We start from the raw sequence: 14,051 nt of genomic DNA on the forward strand, positions 1-14,051 counted from the left end.
AAGTGCTATCAGTTGATTAAACCTGGGTATATGAAGCAGCCATGGAAACGTGTTTGGGACTAGTTGTGGATCGGAGGCTTTGGTTTCAGTATATTGCACATGACAGGAAGAAAATGGATTTGAGTGAATGAGGCCATTTCTTCTGTTCCTGGTGCTATGTCACTACCCACGAAACAATGAACAAATATGAAAGAAAAATATATTTGTCAGTTTATGTATACAGGAAGGAGGTCCATGTTTCTCCAATGTAAACAAATGGTGTTGATAAGTAAACTGATTTTTGGATTAAGATTCAAATTGATGTGTGATTAGCCTCCTGGTTAAGATGCAGACTCCTTGCATTTCGTTGGTATTATCACTATATTCAGCTGAAAGTGTAAAGTTTAAGTTTAAAAAGTAGATGTTAAACAAAGGAGAGATGGTTTTGCACTTGCACAAGACTGACCTATGTAGACCTGACAGGCTGCTTTATTTTCTTATTAGCTTTGTGTTGAACATATGTGTGATTAGAGCAAGCACTTAGGGGGAAACCTAATTTTGGTGGGAGCTCCAAATGAGGGGAAAATATTTGCTTCATTTAAGGGTAGGTTATTTGCTAACTGGTTATTTACAACCCCTCTGTTATATGGGAAACTTATTGTATGTGTTTTCATATAGTGGTTTTCAGCTTCCATTATCAGTCAGTCAGAGGAGGTAGTTTTTTTCCATTCAGTTATGTAAATGCAGAGACACATGTCACATTATGATGGTATTTTTATTTGCTTTTATAAAAGTAGTTTTTCTCTTTCAGATATCACATCTTTATTGTCGACTACAAAAGATTAAGTGAAGAGAATCCAAATAATCCAAAATTAGCAACATTAAAACCTCTCTTCAGAAGAGCACTATATACAATTGGCCTTCTCTTAAAACACTTTGATCTCAAGAATGAAAAAATCAGATGCGGATTACCGGTAAGGATTGTGAATACCAAGTTCTGTTTAATGTGTTAAGAGTCTTACCTCACCTGGACTTACTTCCATTCTTCCATTTACCTCATTTATTTTTTTTTATTTCCTCAGTCATCTTTTATCCACAAGATTCTTGAGAGTTTCACAATTTTGTTTTCCATATTTCAATTGCTTCTTCTGTCAGGTGCTTGAAAGCTGTCAGACTCTTGCCTCTTTGTATCCAGGTATTTGTGTTTAATGTATGTGAAGAACATCAGGACCAGGTTCCAGGAATGAATTAATCAGTATATTGTCAGAGCTTTTATGCTTCTTTGCCAAGTTATGGTGAGTTAGATATGTTTGGTATATGTGTTGAACATCAGAACCAGACCCCCTAAAGGAAACTGACTAATGTTGTCCTGGAGTTTTCAGGTTTTTGTTCAAATGACAGCATAGTATTCATGCAATTTACTTTACACTACTTTAGCAGACTATTAGTGAAATTTGTTCGTATTGTGTTGTTTCCTTAGTCAGATGATGCATTTTCACTGTGAGAAAGTATCCTCAGTCTTTGTTTTATCCACATTTGGTATAGTTGTTAGTGTCACTAACCTTGAATCATTCTTGCCTCCCAGGGTTCTGTTATTTGACAGGACAGTCAACTTACAGTCACCTCACCTCTTAATTCTCTCCTGAGGAATGGATGTTTCAAATGGGCTCTAATAGTAAATAAAGTGTGTGAGACAAGAGAACAAATGGGAACATTGGTGAAGGAGGCTAATGGGGAGGTAATAACAAGTAGTGATGAGGTGAGAAGGAGATGGAATGAGTATTTTGAAGGCTTCATGAATGTGTTTGATGATAGAGTGGCAGATATAGGGTGTTTTGGTCAAGGTGGTGTGAGAAGTGAGAGGGTGAGGGAGAATGGTTTGGTAAACAGAGAAGAGGTAGTGAAAGCTTTATGGAAAATGAAAGCCAGCAAAGTGGCGGGTTTGGATGGTATTACTGTAGAATTTATTAAAAAAGGGGGTGGCTGTGTTTTGAATTGGTTAGTAAGGATATTCAGTGTATGTATGGATCACGATGAAGTGCCTGAGGATTGGTGGAATGCATGCATAGTGCCATTGTACAAAGGCAAAGGGGATAAAGGTAAGTGTTCATATTACAGAGGTATAAGTTTGTTGAGTATTCCTGGGAAATTATATGGAAAGATAAAGGCATGTACAGAGCATCAGATTGGGGAAGAGCAGTGTGGCTTCAGAAGTGGTAGAGGATGTGTGGATCAGGTGTTTGCTTTGAAGAATGTATGTGAGAAATACGTAGAAAGACAGATGGATTTGTATGTAGCATTTATGGATCTGGAGAAGGCATATTATAGGGTTGATAGATATGCTTTGTGGAAGGTATTAAGAATATATGGTGTGGGAGGTAAGTTGCTAGAAACAGTGAAAAGTTTTTACTAAGGATGTAAGGCATGTGTACGAGTAGGAAGAGAGGAAAGTGATTTGTTCCCACTGAATGTTGTTTTGAGATGGGTGCTGATTTTTCCATGGTTGTTTAATTTGTTTATGAACGGGGTTGTTAGGGAGGTGAATGCAATAGTTTTGGAGAGAGGGGAAAGTATGCAGTCTATTGTGGATGAGAGGGCTTTGGAAGTGAGTCAGTTGTTGTTCGCTGATGATACAGCACTGGTGGCTGATTCGGGTGAGAAACTGCAGAAGTTGGTGAGTGAGTTAGGTAAAGTGTGTGAAAGAAAAAAGCTGAGAGTAAATGTGAATAAGAGCAAGGGTATTAGGTTCAGTAGGGTTGAGGGTCATGTAGATTGGGAAGTAAGTTTGAATGGAAAAAACTGGAGGAAGTAAAGTGTTTTAGATATCTGGGAGTGGATTTGGCAGGGGATGGAACCATGGAAGCGGAAATGAGTCACAGAGTGGGGGAGGGGGCAAAGCCTCTGGGAGTGTTGAAGAATGTGTGAAGGTGAGAATGTTATCTCAGAGAGCAAAAATGGGTTTGTTTGAATGAATAGTGGTTCCAACAATATTATATGGTTGTGAGGCATGGGCAATAGATAGGGTATGTGGAGGAGGGTGGATGTGTTGGAAATGAGATATTTGAGGACAATATGTGGTGTGAGGTGGTTTGATCGAGTAAGTAATGAAAGGGCTAGAGAGATGTGTGGTAATAAAAAGTGTGGTTGAGAGAGCAGAAGAGGGTGTATTGAAATGGTTTGGTCGCATGGAGAGAATGAGTGAGGAAAGTTTGACAAAGGATATATGTGTCGGAGGTGGAGGGAACGAGGAGAAGTGGGAGACCAAATTGGATTTGCAAGGATGGAGTGAAAAAGATTTTGAGCGATCAGGGCCTAAACATGCAGGAGGGTGAAAGGCATGCAAGGAATAGAGTGAATTAGAATGGTGTGGTATACCAGGGTCAATGTGCTTTCACTGGATTGAACCAGGGCATGTTAAGTGTCTGGGGTAAACCATGGAAAGTTCTGTGGGGCCTGGATGTGGAAAGAGAGCTATGGTTTCAGTGCATTACACATGACAGCTAGAGAAATATTGTCCTTAAACATTTCATTTCCAGCACATCCACACTCCTCCGCACAACTCTATCTATAGCCCACACCTCGCAACCATATAACATTGTTGGAACCACTATTCCATCAAACATACCCATTTTTGCTCTCTGAGATAGTGTTCCTGACTTTCACACATTCTTCAACGCTCCCAGAACTTTCGCCCCCTCCCCCACCCTATGATTCACTTCCGCTTCCATGGTTCCATCCACTGCTAAATCCACTCCCAGATATCTAAAACACTTCATTTCCTCCAGTTTTTCTCCATTCAAACTTACCTCCCAATTGACTTGTCCCTCAACCTTACTGCATCTAATAACCTTACTCTTATTCACATTTACTCTCAGCTTTCTACTTTCAAACACTTTACCAAACTCACTCACCAGCTTCTGGAGTTTCTCACACGAATCAGCCACCAGCGCTGTATCATCAGCAAACAACAACTGACTCACTTACCAAGCTCTCTCATCCACAACAGACTGCATACTTGCCCCTCTTTCCAGAACTCTTGCATTCACCTCCTTAACAACCTCATCCATAAACAACTTAAACAACCATGGAGACATCACACACCCCTGCTGCAAGCCACCATTCACTGAGAACCAATCACTTTCCTCTCTTCCTGCACGTACACATGCCTTACATCCTCGATAGAAAATTTTCACTGCTTCTAACAACTTACCTCCCACACCATATACTCTTTATACCTTCCACAGAGCATTTCTATCAACTCTTATCATATGCCTTCTCCAGATCCTTCAATGCTCCATACAAATCCATTTGCTTTTCTAAGTATTTCTCACATACATTCTTCAAAGCAAACACCTGCCCCACACATCCTCTACCGCTTCTGAAACCACACTGCTCTTCCCCAATCTGATGCTCTGTACATGCCTTCACCCTCTCAATCAATACCCTCCCATATGATTTCCCAGGAATACTCAACAAACTTATACCTCTGTAATTTGAGCTTCATGAATGTGTTTGATGATAGAGTGGCAGATATAGGGTGTTTTGGTCGAGGTGGTGTGAGAAGTGAGAGGGTGAGGGAGAATGGTTTGGTAAACAGAAAAGAGGTAGTGAAAGCTTTACGGAAAATGAAAGCCAGCAGAGTGGCGGATTTGGATGGTATTACTGTAGAATTTATTAAAAAAGGGGTTGATTGTGTTTTGAATTGGTTGGTAAGGATATTCAATGTATGTATGGATCACAATGAAGTGCCTGAGGATTGGCGGAATGCTTGCATAGTGGCCACTGTACAAAGGCAAAGGGGATAAAGGTGAGTGCTCAAATTACAGAGGTATAAGTTTGTTGGGGATGAGAGAGCTTGGGAAGTGAGTCAGTTGTTGTTCGCTGATGATACAGCGCTGGTGGCTGATTCATGTGAGAAACTGCAGAAGCTGGTGACTGAGTTTGGTAAAGTGTGTGAAAGAAGAAAGTTAAGAGTAAATGTGAATAAGAGCAAGGTAATTAGGTACAGTAGGGTTGAGGGTCAAGTCAATTGGGAGGTAAGTTTGAATGGAGAAAAACTGGAGGAAGTAAAGTGTTTTAGTTATCTGGGAGTGGATCTGGCAGCGGATGGAACCATGGAAGCGGAAGTGGATCATAGGGTGGGGGAGGGGGCGAAAATCCTGGGAGCCTTGAAAAATGTGTGGAAGTCGAGAACATTAACTCGGAAAGCAAAAATGGGTATGTTTGAAGGAATAGTGGTTCCAACAATGTTGTATGGTTGCGAGGCGTGGGCTATGGATAGAGTTGTGCGCAGGAGGATGGATGTGCTGGAAATGAGATGTTTGAGGACAATGTGTGGTGTGAGGTGGTTTGATCGAGTAAGTAACGTAAGGGTAAGAGAGATATGTGGAAGTAAAAAGAGCGTGGTTGAGAGAGCAGAAGAGGGTGTTTTGAAATGGTTTGGGCACATGGAGAGAATGAGTGAGGAAAGATTGACCAAGAGGATATATGTGTCGGAGGTGGAGGGAACGAGAAGTGGGAGACCAAATTGGAGGTGGAAAGATGGAGTGAAAAAGATTTTGTGTGATCGGGGCCTGAACATGCAGGAGGGTGAAGGGAGGGCGGGGAATGGAGTGAGTTGGATTGACGTGCACGGGGTTGACGTGCTGTCGGTGGATTGAATCAGGGGGTGTGGAGCGTCTGGGGTAGGCCATGGAAAGCTGTGTAGGTATGTATATTTGCGTGTGTGGATGTATGTATATACATGTGTATGGGGGTGGGTTAGGCCATTTCTTTCATCTGTTTCCTTGCGCTACCTCGCAAACGTGTGAGACAGCGACAAAAAAAAAAAAAAAAGTTGAGTATTCCTGTTAAATTATATGGGAGGGTATTGATTCAGAGGGTGAAGGCATGTACAGAGCATCAGATTGGGGAAGAGCAGTGTGGTTTCAGAAGTGGTAGAGGATGTGTGGATCAGGTGTTTGCTTTGAAGAATGTATGTGAGAAATACTTAGAAAAGCAAATGGATTTGTATGTAGCATTTATGGATCTGGAGAAGGCATATGATAAGAGTTGATAGAAATGCTCTGTGGAAGGTATTAAGAATATATGGTGTGGGAGGCAAGTTGTTAGAAGCAGTGAAAAGTTTTTATCGAGGCTGTAAGGCTTGTGTACGTGTAGGAAGAGAGGAAAGTGATTGGTTCTCAGTGAATGTAGGTTTGCGACAGGGATGTGTGATATCTCCATGGTTGTTTAATTTGTTTATGGATGGGGTTGTTAGGGAGGTGAATGCAAGAGTTTTGGAAAGAGGGGCAAGTATGAAGTCTGTTGTGGATGAGAGAGCTTGGGAAGTGAGTCAGTTGTTGTTCGCTGATGATACAGCGCTGGTGGCTGATTCATGTGAGAAACTGCAGAAGCTGGTGACTGATTTTGGTAAAGTGTGTGAAAGAAGAAAGTTAAGAGTAAATGTGAGTAAGAGCAAGGTTATTAGGTACAGTAGGGTTGAGGGTCAAGTCAATTGGGAGGTAAGTTTGAATGGAGAAAAACTGGAGGAAGTAAAGTGTTTTAGATATCTGGGAGTGGATCTGTCAGCGGATGGAACCATGGAAGCAGAAGTGGATCATAGGGAGGGGACGAAAATCCTGGGAGCCTTGAAGAATGTGTGGAAGTCGAGAACATTATCTCGGAAAGCAAAAATGGGTATGTTTGAAGGAATAGTGGTTCCAACAATTTTGTATGGTTGCGAGTCATGGGCTATGGATAGAGTTGTGCGCAGGAGGGTGGATGTGCTGGAAATGAGATGTTTGAGGACAATGTGTGGTGTGAGGTGGTTTGATCGAGTAAGTAACGTAAGGGTAAGAGAGATGTGTGGAAATAAAAAGAGCGTGGTTGAGAGAGCAGAAGAGGGTGTTTTGAAATGGTTTGGGGACATGGAGAGAATGAGTGAGGAAAGATTGACCAAGAGGATATATGTGTCGGAGGTGGAGGGAACGAGAAGTGGGAGACCAAATTAGAGGTGGAAAGATGGAGTGAAAAAGGTTTTGTGTGATCGGGGCCTGAACATGCAGGAGGGTGAAAGGAGGGCAAGGAATAGAGTGAATTGGATCGATGTGGTATACCGGGGTTGACGTGCTGTCAGTGGATTGAATCAGGGCATGTGAAGCGTCTGGGGTAAACCATGGAAAGCTGTGTAGGTATGTATATTTGTGTGTGTGGACATGTATGTATATACATGTGTATGGGGATGTGTTGGGCCATTTCTTTCGTCTGTTTCCTTGCACTACCTCGCAAACGTGGGAGACAGCGACAAAGCAAAAAAAAAAGAAATTAAAGATATATATATTCTTTCCCGTTTCTCACATTTGTAGGGTAGCACTGGGAACAGACAAATGAGATGGCCTCATTTGCTCACATCCATCATTGAGATTGGTTCAGTACACTTTATCCTGTGCACACCTTATACCCTCCAACATGTTCGGCCCTGAGTTTTCAAACCGTCTTTGACTCCTTACTCCTGTCTCTAGTTCAGTCTCTATCTCTTCCTGTCCCTCCCACTTCCTTCACAATAGCCTCTTTTTCAACCTCTCCTCACTAGTTCTCTCAATATTTCCAAACTGTTTCAGTTTACCCTCTTCTTCTCCCTTAGCCATTTTCTTCTCATTACCAGAGCTTTCTCTTCTACCCTGTCATTTTTTTTACATGATAAACTCTCCTCAGACATTTATTTTATATCATATTCTCCTTCTGTTCTCTCACATTTGGAGCCCATTTTTCACATCCATATAACACCACTGGAATGACTCTACAGGCTGAGTATCCCTTATCCAAAACTTTTTTGGATTTTGGAATAGTGGAGAAAGAATACTTCCCATGTATTCCCTGCGTGTCTTAGAAGGCAACAAAAGGGGGAGGGTGTCTGGGGGGGGAAAACCTTGTATTTAAATTTCTAAAAGGTTAAATAGAAGAAAGAGTTATGCGGGAGTGCCGATCCTTCTCTAAGGCTCAGATTGGGATGTCTAAATGTGTGTGGATATAACCAAGATGAGAAAAAAGGAGAGATAGGTAGTATGTTTGAGGAAAGGAACCTGGATGTTTTGGCTCTGAGTGAAACGAAGCTCAAGGGTAAAGGGGAAGAGTGGTTTGGGAATGTCATGGGATAAAGTCAAAGGTTGGTGAGAGGACATGAGCAAAGGAAGGAGTAGTACTCCTCCTGAAGTTGTGGGAGTATGTGATAGAGTGTAAGAAAGTAAATTCTCGATTAATATGGGTAAAACTGAAAGTGGATGGAGAGAGATGGGTGATTATTGGTGCCTATGCACCTGGTCAAAAGAAGAAAGATCATGAGAGGTAAGTGTTTTCGGAGCAGGTGAGTGAGTGTTTTACCAGCTCTGATACACGAGACAAGTTTATAGTGATGGGTGATCTGATTGCAAAGGTGAGTAATGTTGCAGTTGAGGGTATAATTGGTGTACATGGGGTGTTCAGTGCTGTAAATGGAAATGGTTAAGAGCTTGTGGATTTTTGTGCTGAAAAAGAACTGATGATTGAGAATGCCTGGTTTAAAAAGACATATACGTAAGTATACATATGTAAGTAGGAGAGATGGCCAGAGGGCATTATTTGATTACATGTTAATTGATAGGCATGTAAAAGAGAGACTTTTGGATGTTAATATACTCAGAGGGGCAGCTGGAGGGATGTCTGATCACATCTTGTGCTGAAAAAGAACTGATGATTGAGAATGCCTGGTTTAAAAAGACATATACGTAAGTATACATATGTAAGTAGGAGAGATGGCCAGAGGGCATTATTTGATTACATGTTAATTGATAGGCATGTAAAAGAGAGACTTTTGGATGTTAATATACTCAGAGGGGCAGCTGGAGGGATGTCTGATCACATCTTGTGGAGGCGAAGGTGAAGATTTGTAGATATTTTCAGAAAAGAAGAGAGAATGTTGAGGTGAAGAGAGTGGTGAGAGTAAGGGAGCTTGGAAAGGAGACTTGTGTGAGGAAGTACCAGGAAAGGTTCGGTGTAGAATGGCAAAAGGTGAGAACAGTTGACGTGAAGGGGAGTGGGGGAGGAATGGGATGTATTTAGGGAAGCAGTGATGGTTTGTGCAAAAGATGCATACGGCATGAGAAAGGTGGGAGGTTGGCAGATTAGAAAGGGTAGTGAGTGGTGGGATGAAGAAGTAAGTGTGTTAGTGAAAGAGAGGAGAGAGGCATTTAGACAATTTTTGCAGGGAAGTAATGCAAATTACTTGGATATGTATAAAAGAAAGTGGCAGGAGGTCAAGAGAAAGGTGCAGGAGGTTAAAAAGAGGGCAAATTAGTTAGGATGAGAGAGTATCATTAGATTTTAGGGAGAATAAAAAGGTGTTTTGGAAGGAGGTAGATAAAGTGCGTAAGACAAGAGAGCAAATGAGAACATCGGTGAAGGGGGCAAATGGGGAGGTAATAACAAGTAGTGATGAAGTGAGTATTTTAAAGGTTTGTTGAATGTGTTTGATGATAGAATGGCATATATAGGGTGTTTTGGTTGGAGTGGTGTACAAAGTGAGAGGGGTCAGGGAGATTGGTTTGGTAAACACAGAAGAGGTAGTGAAAGGTTTGCGGAAGATGAAAGCTGGCAAGGTGGCAGCTTTGGATGATATTGCTATGGAATTTATTAAAAAAAGGGGTGACTGTGATTTTGATTGGTTGGTAAGGATATTCAGTATATGTATGGATCATAGTGAAGTGCTTGAGGATTGGCGGAATGCATGCAGGCAAAGGGGATAAAGACGAGTGTTCAGATTACAGAGGCATAAGTGTGTTTAGTATTCCTGGGACATTATATGGGAGGGTATTGATTGAGAGGGTAAAGGCATGTACAGTTCAGCAGATTGGGGAAGAGCAGTGTGGTTTTCGAAGTGGTAGAGGATGTGTGGATCAGGTGTTTGCTTTGAAGAATGTATTTGAGAAATACTTAGAAAAACAGATGAATTTGGATGTAGCATTTATGGATCTGGAGAAGGCATATGATAGGGCTGATAGAGATGTGCTGTGGAAGGTTTTAAGTGTATATGGTTTGGGAGGTAAGTTGCTAGAAGCAGTGAAAAGTTTTTCCCAAGGATGTAAGGCATGTGTACGAGTAGGAAGAGGGGAAAGTGATTGGTTCCCATTGAATGTCGGTTTGCGGCAGTTTAATTTGTTTATGGATGGATTGGTTAGGGAGGTCAATGCAAGAGTTTTGGAGAGGGGCAAGTATGCAGTGTGTTGTGGATGAGGGGGCTTGAGAAGTGAGTCAGTTGTTGTTCGCTGATGATACAACGCTGATGGCTGATTTAGGTGAGAAACTGCAGAAATTGGTGACAGTTAGGTAAAGTGTGTGAAAGGAGAAAGTTGAGAGTAAATGTGAATAAGAGTAAGATTAGGTTCAATAGGGCTGAGGGACAAGTCACATGGGAGGTAAGTTTGAATGGAGAAAAACTGGAGGAATTTGAAGTGTTTTAGATATTTGGGAGTGGACAAACACTGGAGGAATTGAAGTGTTTTAGATATTTGGGAGTGGACTCAGCAGCGGATGGAACCATGGAAACGGAAATGATTCACAGGGTGGGGGAGGGGGTGAAGGTTCTGGGAGTATTGAAGAATGTATGGAAGGTGAGAATGTTATCTTGGAGAGCAAAAATGGGTATGTTTGAAGGGATAGTGATTCCAACAATATTGTATGGTTGTGAGGCATGTGCTATAGATAGGATTGTATGGAGGAGGGTGGATGTGTTGGAAATTAAATGTTTGACGACAATATGTGGTGTGAGGTGATTTGATCACGTAAGTAAGAAAAGGGGAAGAGAGATGTGTGGTAATAAAAAGTGTGGTTGAGAGAGCAGAAGAGAGTGTGTTGAAATGGTTTGGATACATGAAGAGAATGAGAGGAAAGATTGACAAAGAATATGTGTGTCAAAGGTGGAGGGAAGAAGGAGAAGCAGGAGACCAAATTGGAGATGGAAGGATGGAGTGAAAAAGATTTTGAGCGATTGGGGTGTGAACCTACAGGAGGGTGAAAGGTGTGCAAGGAATAGAGTGAATTGGAACAATGTGGTATATCGGGGTTGACATGCTGTCACTGGACTGAATGTGGGCTTATGCAGCATCTAGGGTAAACCATGGAAAGGTGTGTGGGGCCTGGATGTGGAGTGGGAGCTGTGGTTTCTGTGCATTACACATGATGGCTAGAGATCGAGTGTGAAGGAATGTGGCTTTTTGTCTTTTCTTGATGCTACCTCGCTGGGGGGGTTATTAACCATGTGGTGGGGTAGCAATGGGAATAGATGAAGTCAGCAAGTATGAATATGTAACTGTGTATATATGTATGTGTCTGTGTATGTTTATATGTATGTATACATATGTGTGTGTATTGGCATTTATGTATATACATGAGTATATGAGTGTTTGGGCCATTGTTTGTCTGTTTCCTTGCGCTTCCTCAGTGCAGTGGAAAACAGCGATTGAGTATGATAATGATAATAATAAAGTATATTTATTTATTCATTATACTTGATCGCCGTGTCCCATGTCAGCGAGGTAGCATCAGGAAACAGACGAAGAATGACCCTCTCACTCATATACACATATATATGCATAAATGCCCAAACATGCACAGATACATACATATACATATCACCATATACATACACATACACAGACATATACATTTACACATGTACATACATGCTGGTCTTCATCCATTCCTGATGCTACCCCACCACTCAGGAAACAGCATTGCTACCCCCTTCTTCAGCGAATGAGCACCAGGAAAACAGACAAAAAGGCCACATTTGTTCACATTCAGGCTCTAGCTGTCATGTGAAATGCACTGAAACCGCAGCTCCCTATCCACATCCAAGACCCCATAGACCTTTCCATGATTTACCCCAGACATTTCACATATCCTGGTACAGTCCATTAACAGCATGTCAATCCTGGTATACTACATCGTTCCAATTCACTTCATTCCTTGCACGCCTCTCACCATGGTTTATGTTCAGGCCCCAATGGTTCAAAATCTTTTTCACTCCATCCTTCCACCTCCGATTTGGTCTCCTGCTTCTCCTCATTCCCTCTACCTCAGACACATATATCCTCTTGTCAATCTTTCCTTCCTCACGCATTCTCTCCCTATGTCCAAACCATTTCAACACACCCTCTTCTGCTCTCTCAACCACACTATTTTTACACATCTCATTTACCCTTTCATTACTTACTCGATCAAACAACTTTACACCACATATTGTCCTCAAGCATATCTCTTCCAACTCATCCATCCTCCTCCATACAACCCAATCCATAGACCCATGCCTCGCAAACATAAAGTATCGTCTGAATTACCATTCCTTCAAACATTCCCATTTTTGATCTCCGAGATAACATTCTCTCCTTCCACACATTCTTCATCGCCTCCAGAACCTTTGCCCCCAACCCCCACCTGTGACTCACATCTGCTTCCATGGTTCCATTTACTGCTGAGTGCACTCCCAGATATCTAAAACACTTTCACGTCCTCCAATTTTTCTTCATTCAAACTTACATCCCAATTAGCTTGTCCCACAACCCTACTGAACCTAATACCCCTGCTCTTATTCACACTTACTCTCAGCTTTCTCCTTTCCCACACTTTTCCAAACTCAGTCACCAACTTCTGCAGTTTCTCACTCGAATCAGCCTTTAGAGCTGTATCATCGGCAAACAACAACTGACCCAATCCCCAGGCCCTCCCATCCCCAACAGACTGAATACTCACCCCTCTCTCCATGTCCATGGGGACATCACACACCCCTGCCACAGACCAACATTTACTGGGAACCAATCACTTTCCTCTCTTCCTACTCGTACACATGGCTTACATCCTTGGTAAAATCTTTTCACTGCTTCTGGCACCTTACTTCCCATACCATATACTCTTAAGACCTGCCATAAAGCATATCTATCAACCCTGTTATATTCCTTCTCCAGATCCATAAATGCTACATTCAAATCTATCTGTTTTTCTAAGTATTTCTCACACACATTCTTCAAAGCAAACACCTGAACCTCACATTCTCTACCACTTGTGAACCCATACTACTTTTCCCCAGTCTGATGCTCTGTACATGCCTTCACCCTCACAATCAATACCCTTCCATATAATTTCCCAGGAATATTCAACAAACGTATGCTTCTGTAGTTTGAACATTCACCTTTATCCCCTTTGCCTTTGTAAATGGCACTATGCATGCATTCTGCCAATCTTCAGGCACTTCAGCATGAGCCATATATGCACTGAATATCCTTACTAACCAGTCTATGACACAGTCATCTCCTTTCTTTATAATTTTACTGCAATACCATCCAAACCCACCACCAGATTTCATCTTTCGCAAAGTTTTCGCTACCTCTTCTCTTTTAAGCAAACGATTTTCCCTGACTCTGTCACTTTGCAGACCACCCAAACCAAAGCACTCCATATCTGCCACTCTGTCATCAAGCACATTCAGCATACTCACTCCATCTCCTTCTCACTTCATCACTGTCTGTTATTACTTCCACCCTAACCCCCTTCACTGATATTCCCAATTGTTCTCTTGTCTTATGCACATTATTTACCTCCTTCCAAAACTTCTATTTATTCTCCCTAAAGTTTGATACTCTCTCACCCCAACTCTCATTTGCCCTCTTTTTCACCCCTTGCGCCTTTCTCTTGACCTCGTGCCGCTTTCTTTTATACATCTCCCAGTCATTTGCGCTCCTTCCATGCAAGTATCATCCAAATGCCTTTCTTTTTTTTTTTTTCACTATTAACTTTGCTTCTTCACTTCACCTCTCACCATCCTTTCTAATCTACCCACCTCCCACCATTCTCATGCCACATGCATCTTTTGCACATGCCATCACTGCTCCCCTAAATACATCCCATTCCTCACCCACTCCCCTCATGTCATTTGCTCACCTTAGACCATTGTGCACTCAATCTCTACTAATACTTCCTCACACAAGTCTCCTTAACAAGTTCACTTACTCTCATCACTCTCATCTCCTCAACATTTCTTTTTTGAAAACCTTTACAAATAT

The 14,051-nt window shown here is 41.8% G+C and overlaps 1 protein-coding gene across 1 annotated transcript in view; it reads left to right on the forward strand.

Annotated features, from left to right (window-relative positions):
- Positions 1 to 14,051, forward strand: part of LOC139749706 (nipped-B-like protein) — a 448,638-nt gene that overhangs the window by 271,551 nt on the left and 163,036 nt on the right. Inside the window, exon 12 of the mRNA XM_071663859.1 lies at positions 791 to 953. Coding sequence (XP_071519960.1) covers positions 791 to 953 — 163 coding nt within the window. The remainder of the gene's footprint in view (positions 1 to 790; positions 954 to 14,051) is intronic.

This window comes from Panulirus ornatus, chromosome 8, assembly GCF_036320965.1.
Source record: "Panulirus ornatus isolate Po-2019 chromosome 8, ASM3632096v1, whole genome shotgun sequence".
NCBI classification, from domain to species: domain Eukaryota; kingdom Metazoa; phylum Arthropoda; class Malacostraca; order Decapoda; family Palinuridae; genus Panulirus; species Panulirus ornatus.